The 19238-nt window shown below is 42.1% G+C and overlaps 1 protein-coding gene and 1 long non-coding RNA gene across 2 annotated transcripts in view; both read left to right on the top strand.

The window, feature by feature from the left end:
* LOC138980547 (thyrotropin-releasing hormone receptor-like) overlaps nucleotides 1-17862 on the top strand; it is a 49542-nt gene extending 31680 nt beyond the window's left edge. Inside the window, exon 5 of the mRNA XM_070353437.1 lies at nucleotides 14744-17862. Within this exon, the coding sequence (XP_070209538.1) occupies nucleotides 14744-15386 (643 nt within the window). The 3' untranslated portion in view covers nucleotides 15387-17862. The remainder of the gene's footprint in view (nucleotides 1-14743) is intronic.
* Nucleotides 572-9393, top strand: LOC138980548 (uncharacterized). Its single transcript, XR_011460381.1, has 6 exons — nucleotides 572-1041; nucleotides 1529-1624; nucleotides 2063-2157; nucleotides 2757-2819; nucleotides 3160-3253; nucleotides 9161-9393. It is a non-coding gene; the product is annotated as an uncharacterized lncRNA (long non-coding RNA).
* Nucleotides 17863-19238: the final 1376 nt, after the last annotated feature.

Below are 19238 nucleotides of genomic sequence, written 5' to 3'. Positions count from 1 at the left end.
ATGTAATGTAATTCAAAATACCAAAACCGGGCCAAGCACCTATTAATCTCGTCTATGCGCGTGAAGATTGAGGCCGTCTGCCAGTAGCGGTTAGGTCATACAGTGGAACCCCTCTCTAGCGACCTTAAAAATGTTGATAAAAATCGGTCGTTATGGAGGGGGGTCCTTACAGAGGGAGGGGGGCGGAGTCAGGGGGCCACAAAGAAAGTCAGATTTTCTTTAAAAAAGAAAACAGAGAAGTTTGAGTTGCTGACGACCGTTCCCTCAAGCAAACTGCTTCGATTTCATCATAGACCATTTATCCTGGACCGCCAACTAGCTCTCTCTCCGCTCTTTCTCTCTATTACGAGGTAGCGGCCCCTCGCATTTAGGAACGAAGAGAGGTACAGAAAAGCGTGCTATCCTTCTCAGCGCAACTACTACCCCGCTCTTCTTGGCCTTCAGAAATCAGGGGGATGTCATATCCGGTGTCGATTGTAAACATGGACGAAGTTGCCAAGGTAAGTTCTGAAAATGCTAAAATAAACTCAGCTAAAGTGCATATGGAACATGTTTTTCGATGAGTTTTGTTAAGGCTGTTCTTAACCAGACGAACCTTTGGTTCGCGAACTAGGTTCGTGGGGTTCGGCGAACCTCAAGACTGGTTCGGCGAACTTGTCTTGGTTCTTAACCAGACGAACCTGAGTTTTCGAACTAGGTTTGGGAGGTTCGGCGAACTAGGTTCGGGGTTTGCAAGTCATGTCTTGGGAACCTTGAAGATCGGGCCGAACCTTTGACTCTTCTGCCAAGGAGGAAGACAAATTATTGAAAAACTGAATCTCAATGGCGGACGAAATCACCCAAGTCAAAATTACATTTTCTGAGATTTTATAAAAACAACGCTTGAACGAAAAGGTAGAATGGTGACTTCCGTTCGATTTCAAGTTAAGCTTTTCACTTTTCCGAGCAAGACAACCGCTGAGAGTGAAAAAACGCCGCTGTTCGACTTCGAAATTTCCAGTCGTAGACGACCTTCGCTTCTGCAGCATTGTGTTAGTGCAGGTGAGGCAGTGTTACTCATTTCGCTGAGCTCGTTTTCGTATTGTTGTGCATTAGGATCATCTAGTATGATATGAATAAAAGCAGGAATGACTTCGGCATGTAAACGCATTGATTTTGTCGAAATCAGCACAGCAGTAAGCTAGATTCTTTCTGCTCAATTTGTTTAATTTTTTTCTTCAAAAGTTTATGACTTTGATTTTGATTGTTTGTTTATCTCATCGGCACAACATCCATCAGGCAAAATATCAATATGTTGAATGATAACGTTGAGATAAGGAAGTTCACACATTTATCTGCTTGCAACAACAATCGCAAGGACAGATCTATCTGCTTCGTTGACTGCTAGATTTTCATTGAATTTCCCAAGTAATGATGATCTCGTTTTCAATTAGATCTGGACAGTGTTTGTGTTCTTAGATTCATGATTGACCATGCAGGCTGATTGAGATCATAACATTGTGTTTGTTTGTGCTGGTGCAATGTGCAGATCAATGGCCCGGACCGCAGGATGACCCAGTGATCAATACAACTTGCGTTCACCACTCAACATTGTCTTCCACCTAACTCAAGGGCAAAAATAAAGGTACATGGTGGTGAAATCATTGTGCAATTTATGTCTGTGAAGATCAAGATAGTTGTTAGCACTAACTGATCATGCTTATTATTATCAAGTTACATACACACTCCGCCCCAGCACCACCCCCACCCTTCCGTGCAACATATGTTGCCGTCTGTACCTTGTTTGTGGTTATGGGGAGTGCTCAAATAGTTCCATAACTGTTAATATAAATTAAAAGTAGTGAGAGTTTCATTTTCCATTGCTCTTCCCCTTCCTCACGTCACATTACACACTCCCTTTTCCCCATCCCCCACCCCCTTTCTCTTTCTATGCTCTCTTTTTTCTTTTACTTCTTCTTCTCTTTCTCTCTCTCTCTACCTGTATAAATCAGCTCTCTGGTTGTTGCTTCTGTAAGTGTAATGTAAAGTTCTACATCTCTGCATTTGTATTGTCATTTTTCAGAATGCCCTTGTAATAACTTCAGCGTCTGCCCATGGAGTCTATATAGGTCAAAGTCTCAAATGTGATGTGATCAAGAGGATGCCGCAATGATCCAGGTAATATTGCAAATACTCAAACTGATCTAAAAGCAGAAGCATAACGTGATCCACAAACATTTCTGCTTAAACATTACAGGGTTACAGTACACCCAGAAAAACAGCTGGATGTTAGTGCATAATTATCTGCAAGTGCAAGCAACATCGACCCTCTCTCCCTGCTCTTTTTCCATCAGCAAGAGCAACATTTATTTTCATGTACAACTTTTTTAGTGCCTCTTATGTTGTATAACTGTTGATATTTAAATGAAGCAAGTGTTTGTTTTCAATGGCACTGCATTTCCCATGTACACACACACACACACACATTCGCATTGTCTCTGCCTGTCTGTCTGTCTGTCTGTGTCTGTCTGTCTGTCTCTCTCTCTGTCTCTGTCTCTCTCTCTCTCTCTATTTCTCTGTTTTTACATAAGTAATTTTGATCACTTGCACTTCACTGGGATTTAGTTACTGAATCAGTCATTCAGTGAGAGTGTTATGTAGAGTAAGAGTATTGAGTCTGCTGCTGCTGCTGCTGTTGTTCTTACTCATTACTGTTTTTCCTCTCTGCATAATTCTTGTTCTCCCTTAAATTGCTGGTGTTATTTTCATCATTACAGTATCTGTCCATTGAGTCTGCGTCTGAGCTGTGATGGGACCAAAAAGATTCCAGAATGAAAGAGGTAACTTTTACTGATCTTTATTTAGTTTATGGAGAAGTTGGTTCACATAATGCATTACAGAGTTGCTGCCTTTTTAGATATATTAAACATTGTACCAGTCATTACATGATCAAACTGTGTTAGCCACCCCACCTTCCCCGGTTCCCAGCTATCCTTCTATCCCCGCCTCTAAACCCCCACCCCAATCCTTCCATCTCCCCCAAATCAAATTTACTGACACAACACTGATTTTCATTTTACCTTATTTAAGTGTTCTTTGAATAAAATTATATAGCCTGTTGCTGCTGCAAATGTTGTTGTGACTGTTCTTCCTCAGTGTATATTTTTTTCGTTTCCTCAGAATGCAGTTCTCCCATGCACCACAGCGTCTATCAATGGAGTCTACAATATTGTCTGGGATGTGATTTGAGCAAGAGCATGTCAGAATGATCAAGGTAACTTTTTAAACACACAGAACTGATCAAACTGTAGAATTCAAGTACACAATTTCAGATGTTTTCAAATGCATAACATACTGCAACAGTCAGGGTCTTTCTCCACATAAAGAGTGTGAGGTTTTCTTGGTAAAATTGCGATTTTGTCGCTATACGCAGAGTGCGACCTTTTTTATTTGATTTTTGTACTATAAAGGCAGATATTCAAATAAAAGAAAGTCTTGCATGGGGAGGAAGGAATATGCATGAGGCTTTTGACAAGACAAACTGTCCTTATTAGAGCCTAAACATACGTTCCTTACCGTTAGAACCAAAATGTCAGACATCATAGATGCTCCAATTAAACAAAAGAAGGGCATCCTTTTACTTAAACATAATTATACACTGTACCGCACATTAATAACCTGGTTGTGTTCTGTGGCAGTGCATAGTGGGAACCTTTTTGCTTAATGAATTTCACATGTGTCTGTAACTTGAATCTCCACCAAAAGAAGCTGGACGTAAAAAGGGGTGTCTAAAAAAAAGCGCCATATTTCCTTTTTGATCTCTTTTTTTTTCGCAGTCAAAAATGTGATTAAAAAGAAAATAGGGAGGTTTTTTTACCATCCTGTATAGTCTTGTTGTTCCCATGTAAAAACCTAGTCAAACATGTGGTGTCTGATATGCTGGGTAATATGGTGAGGAACATGCCTTTAAAGGCCCAGTGATAATTGTGAAAGCCGTTCTGCTCAGCTGGAATTTGATGAATTTTGTTGTTGTTGTGTTTAATGAAATGAATTCGCAAAAAGGAAAACAATTTTTTTTACTGTTCACACAAAGCACTTGTAGATAGTTGGTATGTGCCGCATGTCAGGGGTGGTCTTATTCAATCAATCAATATGAGGCTTATATTGCGCGTATTCCGTGGGTACAGTTCTAAGCGCAGGGATTTTTATTTTTGAGTCACTTGAGAAAAAGTGACTCTATGTAATCGGTCAGTGTTAGTCTGTCCGGCCGGCCGTCCGGCCGGCCGTCCGTAGACACCACCTTAACGTTGGACTTTTCTCGGAAACTATCAAAGCGATCGGGCTCATATTTTGTTTAGTCGTGACCTCCAATGACCTCTACACTTTAACGATGGTTTCGTTGACCTTTGACCTTTTTCAAGGTCACAGGTCAGCGTCAAAGGAAAAATTAGACATTTTATATCTTTGACAAAGTTCATCGCATGTGATTGAAACTTTGTAGGATTATTCTTTACATCAAAGTATTTACATCTGTAGCCTTTTACGAACGTTATCAGAAAAACAAGGGAGATAACTAGCCTTTTCTGTTCGGCAACACACAACTTAACGTTGGGCTTTTCTCGGAAACTATAAAAGTGACCGGGCTCAAATTTTATGTGAACGTGACTCATTGTGTTGTGAATAGCAATTTCTTCCTGTCCATCTGATGCCTCATATAATATTCAGAACTGCGAAAGTGACTCGATCGAGCGTTTGCTCTTCTTGTTTTAATGCAATTTATATTGCGCACATATTCAAGGCGCAGGGATTTATTTATGCCGTGTGAGATGGATTTTTTTTTACACAATACATCACGCATTCACATCGGCCAGCAGATCGCAGCCATTTCGGCGCATATCCTACTTTTCACGGCCTATTATTCCAAGTCACACGGGTATTTTGGTGGAAATTTTTATCTATGCCTATACAATTTTGCCAGGAAAGACCCTTTTGTCAATCGTGGGATCTTTAACGTGCACACCCCAATGTAGTGTACACGGAAGGGACCTCGGTTTTTCGTCTCATCCGAAAGACTAGCACTTGAACCCACCACCTAGGTTAGGAAAGGGGGGAGAAAATTGCTAACGCCCTGACCCAGGGTCGAACTCGCAACCTCTCGCTTCCGAGCGCAAGTGCGTTACCACTCGGCCACCCGGTCCTAATACATACAGGTAAACTGACAGGTACTTTTCCACAGTGGAACCCCCCTTTCAGACCCATTCATTTCAGACTTCCTCCTTTTTAAGATCTTGCTTCTTTAGATGTTCTGTGACGGGTGAAGTGGCGCGCAGTGGTAAGACGTCAGCCTCCTAATCGGGAGGTCGTGAGTTCGAATCCCGGTCGCTGCCGCCTGGTGGGTTAAGAGTGGAGATTTTTCCGATCTCCCAGGTCAACTTATGTGCAGACCTGCTTAGTGACTTAATCCCCTTCGTGTGTACACGCAAGCACAAGACCAAGTGCGCACGGAAAAGATCCTGTAAACCATGTCGGAGTTCGGTGGGTTATGGAAACACGAAAATACCCAGCATGCCTACTCAACGAAAGCGGAGTGAAGCTGACTATGCTCTCAGAGTATAGTGTGGGGAACCCAAATGGGCAAACGAGCTCACACGTCACCAGAATTTCTGGAACGCTGAAGAAGAAGAAGATGTTCTGTTCATAACCTGTAAATTACCCCCATTTTTAGACCCCTTCCATTTTAAGACTTGATTTTCTCACATTTTTTAAGGTCTTAAAAGGGGTTTCCCCTGTACTCCTAAAAAACCCTGACCCACAAAGTAATTTAATTATAACTGCTGTAATCGTTCCTTCCGTGTGCTATTATCTGTGGGTTTTTCTTTTTTTCTCCTGTGTTGTCTCATCCTCTGTGCGCCCTGAAAGAGACCTCCGGGTCGAAATTGCCGTACCTTGTCTTATCCAGCTGTGATCCCGCCTTCGTATTAATGTGAGGGCAGTACCTTTTTTAAACTTTCAATATTGACCGTACGTTTTGCATAAAACACCAATAATGAATTAAAAATACATCAGAAAATTATTTCCTCACTATACACAATAACCCCTCATTTAAAGGCTGACAAAGTCCTATTTAATTAGTTTACTTACTTCCAGGGCTTTTCCCATCGTTGCGGGGATGTATAAATTAAGCTTCCTGCAAAGTTTTAGGTTTGAAGTCCTTACCAATTACAAGAAATAATCAATTCTTTATAAAGTTTATTGCTATCTTTAGAAACAGTTCTCCAGGGCTTGGGCTATTTTTAGACCGTCAACACAGACAGTACAGCTTCGTCAATCCCCGCGTGAAGGAAATCGCTCACCTTCCACGTGCAAAACGTAGTGATATTGACACGCCAGATTAGCGCGGTAGCGGATTGTGCTAAGCAGGAAAGCGCAGAGATAAAAGGTATAAAGGTGGCAGATGATGAAATATTAATATCCCAGTTTGCAGATGACACCGCCCTGTTTCTGGATGGTTCAAAACAATCATTTTGTGCATGTATGAACGTTTTGAAGCAATTTGCCTCTATATCCGGTCTGAAAATGAACTATGAGAAAACTACGGCAGTCTGGATAGGCTCACATACAAATTGTAATATTAAATTTATGCCGGAACTTATGCTCAGTTGGAACCCTGTAACATTTAAAGTTCTTGGCATTGTTTTTTCAGTCAACTTAGATGACATTATACCCCTTAATTATGAACATAAATTGGTAGAAATTGAGAATTTGTTCAGGTCCTGGTCCAGAAGAAATTTAACACCCTTTGGAAAAATAACAGTTATTAAGAGTTTGGCGCTGTCTAAGTTAACTCATCTGTTTATGAGTTTACCTGACCCTGATGATAAGTTTTTGTTTGATTTGAATAGGTTATTTTTTTCATTTCTATGGAATGGTAAGAAAGATAGAATAAAGAGAACAACAGCATATCAGTCGTTTGAAGAGGGGGGGCTTAAAATGGTGGATTTGAAATGCTTTTTGTCAGCTCTGAAGATATCATGGTTACAGCGAGTCCTTTGTAGTGAAGGAAAAGTAACTAAACTTCTGAAAGCTCTGTGTCCACTTGTACATAACATTCACAAAAGAGGAGGTGAGTTTGGAAACATATTGATGCAAAGAGTTCAGAATCCTTTCTGGAGAGATGTTTTCAAACATTATAAACATTTTGCATGCAAATGTGTCCCCATCTCCTTGAGTGATTTTGCTTCAGAGCGTCTGTATTATAATGTACATATTTGCATAGATAAAAAGGTTATTTTTAACAGGAATTGGATGGAAAACGGCATTATTACAGTCGGTCACTTGATGAGAGCCGATGGGTTTTTGTCATATAACGATTTTAAATTGAAACATCCAAATTTACAACTGAATTTTGTCTTTTTCGAGGGCGTTATGCGCTCAGTTAGGAATTTTCATAAAAGACTAAAGTTAGATGCAGTTTTAAACAATGTTTTTCATATTGGTGATGATGTTGTATGGAAACAAATAGCTAAAGGTGGAGTAAAACATATATATACCCATCTTGTGAAAAATGATGGCAATCTACAGTGCATGGAAAAATGGGCTAATTTATTGAATTTTGATGTAAATGTTGGAAAGGTATTTCTGACAATAAGGCGAACTACACAAGACACATACCTAAGGTGGTTCCAATATAGAATACTGCATAGAATTTTTCCCACTCAACGCCTGTTATTTTTGATGAAAATTTCTGACACATCACTATGTAGCTTTTGTACACAGGAAGAGGAAACCTTAGAACATTTGTTTTGGGAGTGCACAAGAGTTAAGCTTTTCTGGTCTGATTTCACAGAATGGTTATGTCAAAATTTCACACATTGCAGTAATTTGAATTTGTCAAAAGAGCTAGTCATTTTAGGGTATTTAGACAACTTTCATACGGATGCTGTTTTTGATTTGTTTATTCTCCTTGCCAAACAAAGTATATTTGGAGCCAAATTAAATAAGACAGTCCCAACACTAAATGTTTTTGTGAAAATTGCTAAACAAAGGTTCTTGATCGAAAAGTATAATGCTAGTGTAAATAATTATTATGGTAAATTTGAAAAAGAGTGGTGTTTATATAGACACTTTTTTCATTGATGCTATAGGATAATTGTATTGATTGATTTCGTATGAACATTTTTGAATGTGATACCCCCTGACCCATTTACTCATAACAGGTTATACAATACTTTTATGCCGATAATTAAACCCCATGTATACTTGGAGGCTAAATTGTGACCACCGCCCCCACCTACCCCCCTCCCCTCCCCCAACCTCAGTTACAACCCCCCCCCCCCCCTCCCCCCACAACCTCAGTTCCCCCCCCCCCCCCCCCTTCCATATCCCCTGTCTTTTCAACATCCCACCCTACTGTCTATGTCTGCGTCTTGTCTAGGTATGTACGTGTGTATGCGCTTTGTTGACAAACTCGGTGTATGATGTATGCTATGCTGTGTTTATGTGTATATAAAGGAAATAAAATGTTAAAAAAAGGAAAAAAAAAAAAAAAAGAAGCAGGAAAGCGCGCTTTTCTGTATTCTTGTTAACTTCGCAATTTCCGGAAAACATCCACTTTCACTTTGAGACTGTTCTGTTTACATTCGACACTATCAACACCACTTTGCAATACTGAAATAATTTTTTCTGTTTTTGAAAGCTACAGCCAATCGTTATTATATCCCCTTAGGTACAGTTTTATAACATTATTGGCACATGTAAACAATAGGAATTAATTAATGAACGCTACGAAAAGGGCAGCCTTTAACCTATGAACTTGCAACTGTGTTGACCTGTGTAATGTAACATAGACCACCACCATCTCTCTCTCTGTCTCTGTCTCTGTCTCTCTCTTACACCCCTTACCTGTTCGCAAACCTTTACCCAAATGTATGCTAAATGTATATACAATACAAGACAAGACAAGACATGGCAAGACAAGACAAGTTAGGAAAAGGTTGCCAGTAGGCCAATAGAGGGATGACAAGACAAGGCATGACAAGACAAGACAGGACAGGACAGGGACCAAAAAAAAAAGAAAGAAAAAAAGAAAGATAACTAATTCGGTCAACAGATGTTAAAGAAATAAGCATTTGTTTGGGTTGAATGTTTGGGTGTCACCCTGTATATATTTGTATTTTTGCAGGACAGGGTCGAGTTGTGATGATGTCAGGGCGACTGAAGACACACCAACAAGTATTCTTCGGAAGTGTTTGGAACACAAATGAACATTATTTCATAATAAAAAGGCGGCTGACATTGATGTTCATATCGGTTCATGTTCATATTCTCAGCACAGACGTGTGCTTAGAAATCGGATGTTTAAGAACAAGAGACAACCCTGAATAAAGCCTTATGAAATATGGTTGGAGCTGGATCAAAAGTGTGTGTGTGTGATTGAAGGGCAACATTTATAAATATAGCTATTCTGATAGACACGTGGGGAGATTCGGGGGCTGTGATTGGATGGTCTCACACATCCCTTTTCCGATCATTAAAGCATAACGCTACGAAAGTTGGCCATTTTTGCCGATATCCAAACGATATCGGCAATAACAAAGACGCATGGTTCCGGTTTCTTCCACGTGTATAAAGTACACGCATACCTCGCCAGGCTTGTGTCTGTGGCTAGTCGACAGACGATGCAATTTGCTTTGTGTGTGTTTTTGTTGTTGCTTACTGTACATGACATACATTACGTGTAAAATCCAGTTCTTTAACTGGCAGCAAACCTTGCAAATTTCCAGAAGCTGCAATCTGAAGCGACCTATCTCTGATTTTTGCAGACGATCTCTCCAATCACCAATGTTTAACACAAAATCAGCAAACTCTCCTGTCACATAGAACGTCCATTGTGTAGTGCAATGTTGAAATGAAGTTACCGGTCTGAAACATTTCGTCGTTTCTTCTGAGACAATCCTTGTTCTCTTATCATCTACAGATTTACCGCAGTCTTCACCACGCGAATTCCCAACAGAAGTCAGACTTTCGAACATACAATCTACGTAGGCAAGCATGATACGTCATAACGTCATATGATTCCTAAGATATTGACGTAATGCTAAGCATCCGGTTATCTTGAGTTTTCTCCGTAATACATGTCCGTGGGTTTTTCAATGTTCGGTTATTTCCGTGGCTTCATGCAGAAAGGGAACCGTCGTCTGCAATCAACGACATGGACCATTCTGGTCCTTGTTGCTGACAAAAACATGATTTTAACACAGAATTTAATGTCAGAATAGCTATATAAACGCTATTGTGTTTTCATCGTAGCAATAGGGTCCGATATTTAGACTCGACTCGTCGGCATTATACTTGTCTCGTCTAAATATCGGGCCCTATAATATTGCTACGCTGAAAAAACACAATAGCTGTTAATGATGAGACAGAAAGCTAAAGCACATCCTTTTATCGTACGTTCCATATCGTCCTCCTACTTTAAATGCTTGCTAATACAGACGTTCTCCAAGAAAATGTCTATCCAGTAATGTTTTGTTTATCGCAATGAAAGCTTTTTTTTGAGAAGAATGAAGAGGAATCAAATTTTTAAAAAACAAAAAAACAAGACAATTGAATTGCTCAAAACGTAAAGAAACAGGATGATTTTGGTTCAGTAGTACTATTTGTAGACCCTTAAAGCAATACATCCACAAGGGATTCCAGTGTATCAGTGCAAATAGAAAATTTCTGATATAACTTGAAAATTAAAACATAATACTGAATTGTGATAAAAAGAACCAAAATACCGAGTAGTTTTTTTTTTAGGTCTCCCTCTTCACTCAATCCCCAAACTCATATTCTGTACCGAAAAGAGCTCAAACACACACGTGGACAGACAGACACGCACACACACTTTGGTAAACATCATGTATGCTTCTCGACTCTGCTGATCCACAATTAGAAATATCGCTATCATCATTTATTTTTGGTCACCGTCTTTCCCTTTTCACAGGCAAGTTTTTGTGTGTAGCATTTCCCATAGAACCCCGATGGCTCCACGGTAGACACAATGATCAGTCCATACCAGTCATGTTATTTTCTCGAATCAATTTATAACCTTTAACCCAGGAGGGTAAATGACATGGAAGGCTTCGGGTAATCTTGAACTTTAATGTGTTAAATTCATAGCTCATAATTCAGAGGCATTCAAGCCTCCAAATTTGGAGAACCTGCACTTGTAATCATAACAAGTCTTTTAGATCCCTTTAAAGTCACGGAATGAACTCCGATGAACTGTACGAATCATAGCGTACTCTGGTACGAATGCATTTTGTTTACAAATTACATGCGTCAAAGAAGGAATTATCCGTGTCAGCGGACAGGGGAGGCAACTTTGTCGTGTAAATGAAGTCCCTTGGTTGACAACCTACGCCATTTTCGCCGATCAAACAACCAAATTAATTAATTATGCTTAGGTTTGGAGCTTAATCCGTCAATTAATTTCATGATAAATGTTCTTGGGCTTGATTACAGGTACTTGGATCTAAAATAAGTAAAGTATGCCACTCGATTCTGAGCTATGAATTTAACACACTAAAGTTCAAGATTACCAGGCTTCGTGCACCATGATCAAGTGGGAAGGAGAGACCCAAATCGACAACCAGCACGGAGTTACCACTCAATCGGTGATTTCGTCTTGGAGGCAGCCATTTTTGGAAGGGGAATAACTTACTTGCTTTTATTGTCGACTCGGAGTGAGCTCCCCTCGTTTGTCGGCGATCCAGGTTTCGTGTCTTAACTGGACGAACTAGTCCTTGAGTTTGCCGAACAAGTTCACCCAGTTAAGACACAAACCATGGTTCGCGAACCTTAGTTCGGCGAACCAATGGTTCGTCTGGTTAAGAACAGCCTTTAAGTTTACTTTGGAGTTTTGGAAAATCCAGTTCATTGTCACCTCCCATTGTCACAAATAACTGGAGCGTGCTTTCTTTTCACTGTCTTTCAAACCGGACGCTAAGCGCCCCTGTGAAAGTCGAGCGTCGTAACCTCGAAGGGTCACGTGACGAGTTGGCGGTCCAGGCTATTTGGTCTATGGATTTCATGTTTGTCCATGGTGTCCACCAGTTCTGGTGCATGTACTACCCTGGCCAAGTTTCCTCTCAAGACATCAAAGAGACCGCCCCATAGGTTAAACTCCCCATATGTTAAACTCGGTCACTGAAGTGTTTCCTCTCTCAGATATGAAAGGGGAACCACCTCTCATAGCTAAAACTGGGTCAATGACCCCTGGGAAGAAGGTCAGTGTCTATAAAATGTTAATCCTAGGACTGCGGCCAGGGAGGGGGGGGGGAGTATACCAGTACCATTTGAGAATCAGACCAAATGAGAATTGAACCATTTGAGAACATCCTTTTTTTTCAATCACTACATCGAAGGCCTGCGGCCCGGGGTTCACATGGGTTTGTTTGTTTGTTTGTTTCAAACCCACACCCATATACACACATTTCACATTTAAACCATTTGTCGGCCCCCTGTCGATATTTATCGTCTAAGTTCTTTGTTCGCATATTCACATTAGGCAATTTTGCGCTAGAGTGTATTATTTTTGTTTTAGAGTTTATTTTTAAAAAAGAAACATAATGGCCAAAGGAGAGTTTTTTCAGTCTGGACATTTAGCTTATGGCACAAATTCTGACCGCTACATGGAGTGAGAATCAGAAATGAGTACCAGGACTCACAAGAAAGAACAAAGTTTGCATGCTTGTGAATATAGAGAGTGGCAATACTAAGCTTGGCGTAACAGCGTAGTAATTTGTCTGAAAGCGTAACAGTTGGCACGAACACAAAAACTGCTGCCTTCGTGGATGAGAAAAATCGGCGCAGGACGCAAAAGCCCATCATAAGATGTCAATGAGAGTAACCAGCCAAGGAACGAAGATACCATGAAGCTTGTCCTAGTGTGTTTTAATTTGTCTGCAGCTATTCCTGAAAGCTGTATAACCAAGACACTAGTTTCCTTGGTGCTTGCCCGAAGCAATTCGGTTTTGTTCCGTTCTCATAAATTCTGTTCTCGTGTTTTCCCGATTGCAGCAGTGCATCACCGAGATGCTAGAACACCCCGCCACCTTCCCACATACAAACCTTCTCCCAGATTGCATTTGCTGTCAGGCGATGCGAATAGCGAGACTGTTTTCTAATCTGTTCTATTGTGCAGGTATTTACGGGAGCAGCAGTGGATCACCAAGATGCCGTTCGCATTGACAATATTTCTGTTCTGTTTTATTTCATTTTATTCTGTTTAGTTCTTTTCTACTCTGTCATAATCTTACTGCAAGCACTCCCAAGAATACGACGGCCCCGCATAGCCCAATAGATTGATAAGAACCAACGACGGCCCCGCATAGCCCAATAGATTGATAAGAACCAACGACGGCCCCGCATAGCCCAATAGATTGATAAGAACCAACGACGGTGGTAAGACGTCGGCCTCCTAATCGGGAGGTCGTGAGTTCGAATCCCGGTCGCTGCGGCCTGGTGGGTTAAGAGTGGAGATTTTTCCGATCTCCCAGGTCAACTTATGTGCAGACCTGCTAGTGACTTAACCCCCTTCGTGTGTACACGCAAGCACAAGACCAAGTGCGCACGGAAAAGATCCTGTAATCCATGTCAGAGTTCGGTGGGTTATAGAAACACGAAAATACCCAGCATGCCTCCCCCGAAATCGGCGTATGCTGCCTGAATGGCGGAGTAAAAACGGTCATACACGTAAAAATCCACTCGTGCTAAAAACATGAGTGAACGTGGTTTGTTTGTTTGTTTGTTTGTTTGCTTAACGCCCAGCCGACCACGAAGGGCCATATCAGGGCGGTGCTGCTTTGATATTTAACGTGCGCCACACACAAGACAGAAGTCGCAGCACAGGCTTCATGTCTCACCCAGTCACATTATTCTGACACCGGACCAACCAGTCCTAGCACTAACCCCATAATGCCAGACGCCAGGCGGAGCAGCCACTAGATTGCCAATTTTAAAGTCTTAGGTATGACCCGGCCGGGGTTCGAACCCACGACCTCCCGATCACGGAGCGGACGCCTTACCACTAGGCCAACCGTGCCGGTGAGTGAACGTGGGAGTCTAAGCCCATAAAGAAGAAGAAGAAGATAAGAACCAACAACAAGCCGACAAAAGGAGTTGATCACTAAAACGCTACTCCCCGTGTCTTAGTTTTCATTTTCTGTTAACCGGCATATTTGACTTTTGTTTCCATTTTTGACAATTCTATTCTGTTCATTCCACTCTGCTCCGATGTATTGTGCTGTGTTTGCAGGTAAAGCAGAGAGTTCGAGAAAATTGCCAATATGACAGTGACCTGGGCTGCGCCTGGCGTATGAGAGGGAGGCGCTTCCACCCCACCCCAGCTACATCCAGCTCTGTTGGCCAAAGTTAAATTCCATTCTGTTCTATTCATGTTTCAGGTATTCCGAGGATTGAGCAGCACTGTATCCCAAAGATGCTGGCCACGGTGGTTCTGTTCTGACTCTTTTGTCAAATTTTATTTCAGGTATTGCAGATTTAATGTCTGTTTATTCAGATGTGTTCTGTTGTACCTGAAGGTATTCCGCAAGCAGCAGTGGATCAAGAAGATGTTGGTAAAAATTTAGCATTTGAAATTGGTATTTTGGGTCTCTCCTTGAGAAGAAACGTACATTTGCCGGGTAAAGGACACTTCCACCTCCATCCAGCTCTGGTAATCATAGTTATATTCCATTCTCTTCTGTTCATGTTACAGGTATTCGAGGGAGCAGCAGTGGATCACGAAGATGTTGGTGACGGTGGTGCTGGTGTTCATCCTGTGCCAGCTGCCCGGCGCCCTCCTGCTGCTGATCTGGTCGTACAACGAGCTGGCGCACGTGCAGGTCACGCCCTATGGCCGCAACCAGCTGCTGATGGCAGGCAACGTCACCAACCTGCTGATCCAGCTCAACGCCTCCATCAACTTCATCCTCTACTCCATGACGTCCACCAAGTTCCGCCGGGTCTTCTGCAGGACGCTCTGCCTGGCTGCAAAGAGTACGTCAGCTTCGTCCATCTTCCACTCCGCTGGGAGGAGTTCTGTCTTCAAGAACGGCGCCATGCCAATGGCCACAATGACCGGGTCTGTGCGTCACGGGAGTGCCAAGATTCTCCACCGAAACTTGACCAACCCTCGACACGGTGGTGGTGGTGGGAGTGGGGGAGGGGATAAGAAGCATCACCTGTGTTTGCTGCTCAAGCACCAGAGACCAAGGTCGCCTTTTGATGATGGTGGGGGCTCGAGAGAGAACGGAAGCTTGGTGAACGCGCATGCGTGGAATCGTATGACGGATATGGACGGCATATCACCCACGACAGAAACGTATTACACTGACACGTGTAGTGATAAGGAGTTGTGATACGTAGCGACAAGGAGTTGTGATACGCGGTCAGTGCGTCAATCGTGTGATACATGATTTATTCTGTCCTGTGTCTGGGATACAAAGCAAAGGGAAGTGAAAGCTCTATTGAATTGCATACTGTATGTGCAATAGAGTAAGAAAGAGTTGTGCGGAACCAATCTACTGGCACCTGAGAGAATAACACGCATTGACATGAACACGTGACTTTCATCGTCTTCGTTTTTTGTTGCCCTTTTGTGTGTGTTTTTTGTGTTGTTGTTTTTTGGTGTGTTTTTTGTGGATTGGACTACGTTCACAGTGCTGTGGATGTAAGAAGTCAGTGACATTGCAAATAGACAAAAGAACAAAACATCATATCGATTGAACACTGCATAACATACTGATCAGAGTTAGTTATTCGCTCCGATCGTGGCTTTAAACCGGTCGACCATGTGTTTCCCATTTGACAATGTGTTTCCTGTTTAGGTTGTTCGAAGGAGGTTTTGTTAGCGGGGAGCAACTCACTTCCGCTTGTAAATCATGACAGAGTTATTTCCGGAAATATTGAAAACAATACAGTACTATAAAGCACAGCCCAGTACGTTACGATATTAGACATGTACATGGAAACAATACAGTACTATAAAGTACAGCACAGTACGTTACAATATAAGACATGTACATTTGTATTGTATTTATTTTCGCAGAGTGGCGATCACATTAACATTTTTGTAATGAAAAGTTCCTGAGTAACATTCACAGAAAATATGTGCATAATGTTGCTGAATGACTAGCCAAGCGTGCTCATGCTTCATATCTACCTATCCTGTGATCATAATTTACACTTACATATCATGAGGATGTTTGCCTTATACTTTGTGACACTCATGTTGCTGGTATAATGTAAGCATACTTATCTTACACGAAGACACTTGGTTATACCGATCGTGTGGCAAAGTGGCACTTTGCCTGGAATGGTTGGTGGATTTGATGGAAACACAAACGTCACATTAAGGTGAAACTCAAATCACACACAATGGCGGCGTGAGTTCTGATTGCACGCTCAACTCATATTCAACTAAGATCACGTCGAGCGGCCTCGGTCAATGAAGATCACGTCGAGCGGCCTCGGTCAATGAAGATCACGTCGAGCGGCCTCGGTCAATGAAGATCACGTCGAGCGGCCTCGGTCAATGAAGATCACGTCGAGCGGCCTCGGTCAATGAAGATCACGTCGAGCGGCCTCGGTCAATGAAGATCACGTCGAGCGGCCTCGGTCAATGAAGATCACGTCGAGCGGCCTCGGTCAACTAAGATCACGTCGAGCGGCCTCGGTCAATGAAGATCACGTCGAGCGGCCTCGGTCAATGAAGATAAAACAGAAGACGATAGCTGCTTGATTTTAGCAAGGAGCAAATTATGGCACATCCCAACACAGAATGCAGACATAGCTGTGAATGAGAGATGACACACAATGTCGAGCACTTTCTTTGAACCGTTGCTTTTCCACAGCGACAGTTTGGCTCGTGTCTACGTGTATCAGAGACTGGGGTCTTCGCATAACACACACATGTAAACCTTCAAACTGACAGCATGGTCGATTGAAGACGATGCTAGCCAAGAAAAACCAGTCGTCATCGTTGAACGATAATAGTGAGTGTGTGCATGTTCTGATGTTCTTCTGCTGTGTTTTGGGGACTGGGAGTGCAGTTCGCTCCGCCAAGATGTACATTGCTGATAAACAACTCGACAGTTTCTACGCAAGGGAGTCATTATACTTGACAGCTGCAGCAACACACTCTTAGGTCTCTGAAGTGCTCTGCCGCAGATGATTATACTTTCAACAGAAATTCTTGGCAGGAAAGGTGTGTATTAACCGCGAGTAAATAATTATATCTCGCAAGCTCAAAGATCGTGATAAGAGTGTGATCACTCATCGTGGAGCCAGAAGTGTGGCTGCTAGTGAAATGTTTAGTGAGAAAGTATTGCTGCTCCGTGAACTTGCAGAGTTGGATATTTAAAGGTACTGTTTTTCTCTGGCAAATGATCACAGAGACCGCCACAGAAATGTACAGGCTTATACAAGGGGTAATGCATCGTTCCATTAAAAAAAACTGTCAAACACAGTGATCAGAAAAATTGAAGTTATTTCCTTTTAGCGCTGCTTCCTTACAATAGCAGGATGTATTTTATGTGTTAGTGTTGTTGTTTTGTGTGTGTGTGTGTGTGTGTGTGTGTGGATGTTTTTTGTGGGGTTTTGTTGTGTGTTTTTTTTGTTTGTTTTGGTGGTTTTATTTGAGGGATGTTGGGGTTTTTGCACATTGACATGCATGTTATCAAATTAATTCCACAGAAGTTCCTACTTTGTTCAGAAAGCAGCCACGCTGTTGATTGGAGCGATTTCTCCGAGTGACAGGATGCTCTTGTCTCACAGAGAAACACGGACAGGATGCTCTTGTCTCACATAGAAACACAGACAGGATGCTCTTGTCTCACATAGAGACACGGACAGGATGCTCTTGTCTCACATAGAAACACGGACAGGATGCTCTTGTCTCACATAGAAACACGGACAGGATGCTCTTGTCTCACATAGTAACACGGACAGGATGCTCTTGTCTCACATAGAAACACGGACAGGATGCTCTTGTCTCACATAGAAACACGGACAGGATGCTCTTGTCTCACATAGAAACACGGACAGGATGCTCTTGTCTCACATAGTAACACGGACAGGATGCTCTTGTCTCACATAGAAACACGGACAGGATGCTCTTGTCTCACATAGAAACACGGACAGGATGCTCTTGTCTCACATAGAAACACGGACAGGATGCACTTGTCTCACATAGAAACACGGACAGGATGCTCTTGTCTCACATAGTAACACGGACAGGATGCTCTTGTCTCACATAGAAACACGGACAGGATGCTCTTGTCTCACATAGAAACACGGACAGGATGCTCTTGTCTCACATAGTAACACGGACAGGATGCTCTTGTCTCACATAGTAACACGGACAGGATGCTCTTGTCTCACATAGTAACACGGACAGGATGCTCTTGTCTCACAGAGAAACACGGACAGGATGCTCTTGTCTCACATAGAAACACAGACAGGATGCTCTTGTCTCACAGAGAAACACGGACAGGATGCTCTTGTCTCACATAGAAACACAGACAGGATGCTCTTGTCTCACATAGAAACACGGACAGATGTGTGGCCGTCAGCGTAATCGGCAACATAGGTCGCAAGGTATCTTTAACTGCAGGTGAAAATATCTGACAAGTTTAAACAAGATCTGATGGAATCTATCAAGTTCAGGCCGGGAGCGTGCCTGATGAGAAACTTCCAATAGTGTTCATTTATTCAGAAGTTGATAAAAATGCTAATCGAAAAAAGATAGGAGGTTTTCAGGTTTTTATTTATTTATCGTGGTTTGATTCAACCCAGCAGGGAAGTGATGACCAAACGCCCAAACCTCTATCAAATGTGCCGTCATGTCGGCACTAAGCGAACTAGTTGTTTCCACGTTGGGGGGGGGGGGGGGGGGGGGTGCGTCAAAGAAAGCCTTGAAGTTCGTAAAATGGCTGGTATTTTGACGACTATTTCGGGAAAATGTTACCAACAATATATTCCAGCCATATTTCTGAGAATGTGACGAAAACATATCGCGTGAAGACTACAACAGCATTTTTAATCGGACAAAAAATCAATTTAACTCAGTTATGATTCATAAGCTGCTTATAAAATCACACACTTCCTCGTCAAGTGGGGTTTCTGTTTCTGCAAAAGTTAGGTCATTGAGGAAGAAACATTCTTGGCTTTGAAATCACAGAAACTGACAAGGAATTTCGAAAACAAAGTTG

Source organism: Littorina saxatilis, linkage group LG11 (genome assembly GCF_037325665.1).
Source record: "Littorina saxatilis isolate snail1 linkage group LG11, US_GU_Lsax_2.0, whole genome shotgun sequence".
Taxonomy (NCBI): domain Eukaryota; kingdom Metazoa; phylum Mollusca; class Gastropoda; order Littorinimorpha; family Littorinidae; genus Littorina; species Littorina saxatilis.
This window is presented reverse-complemented; position numbering and strand designations above follow the sequence as displayed.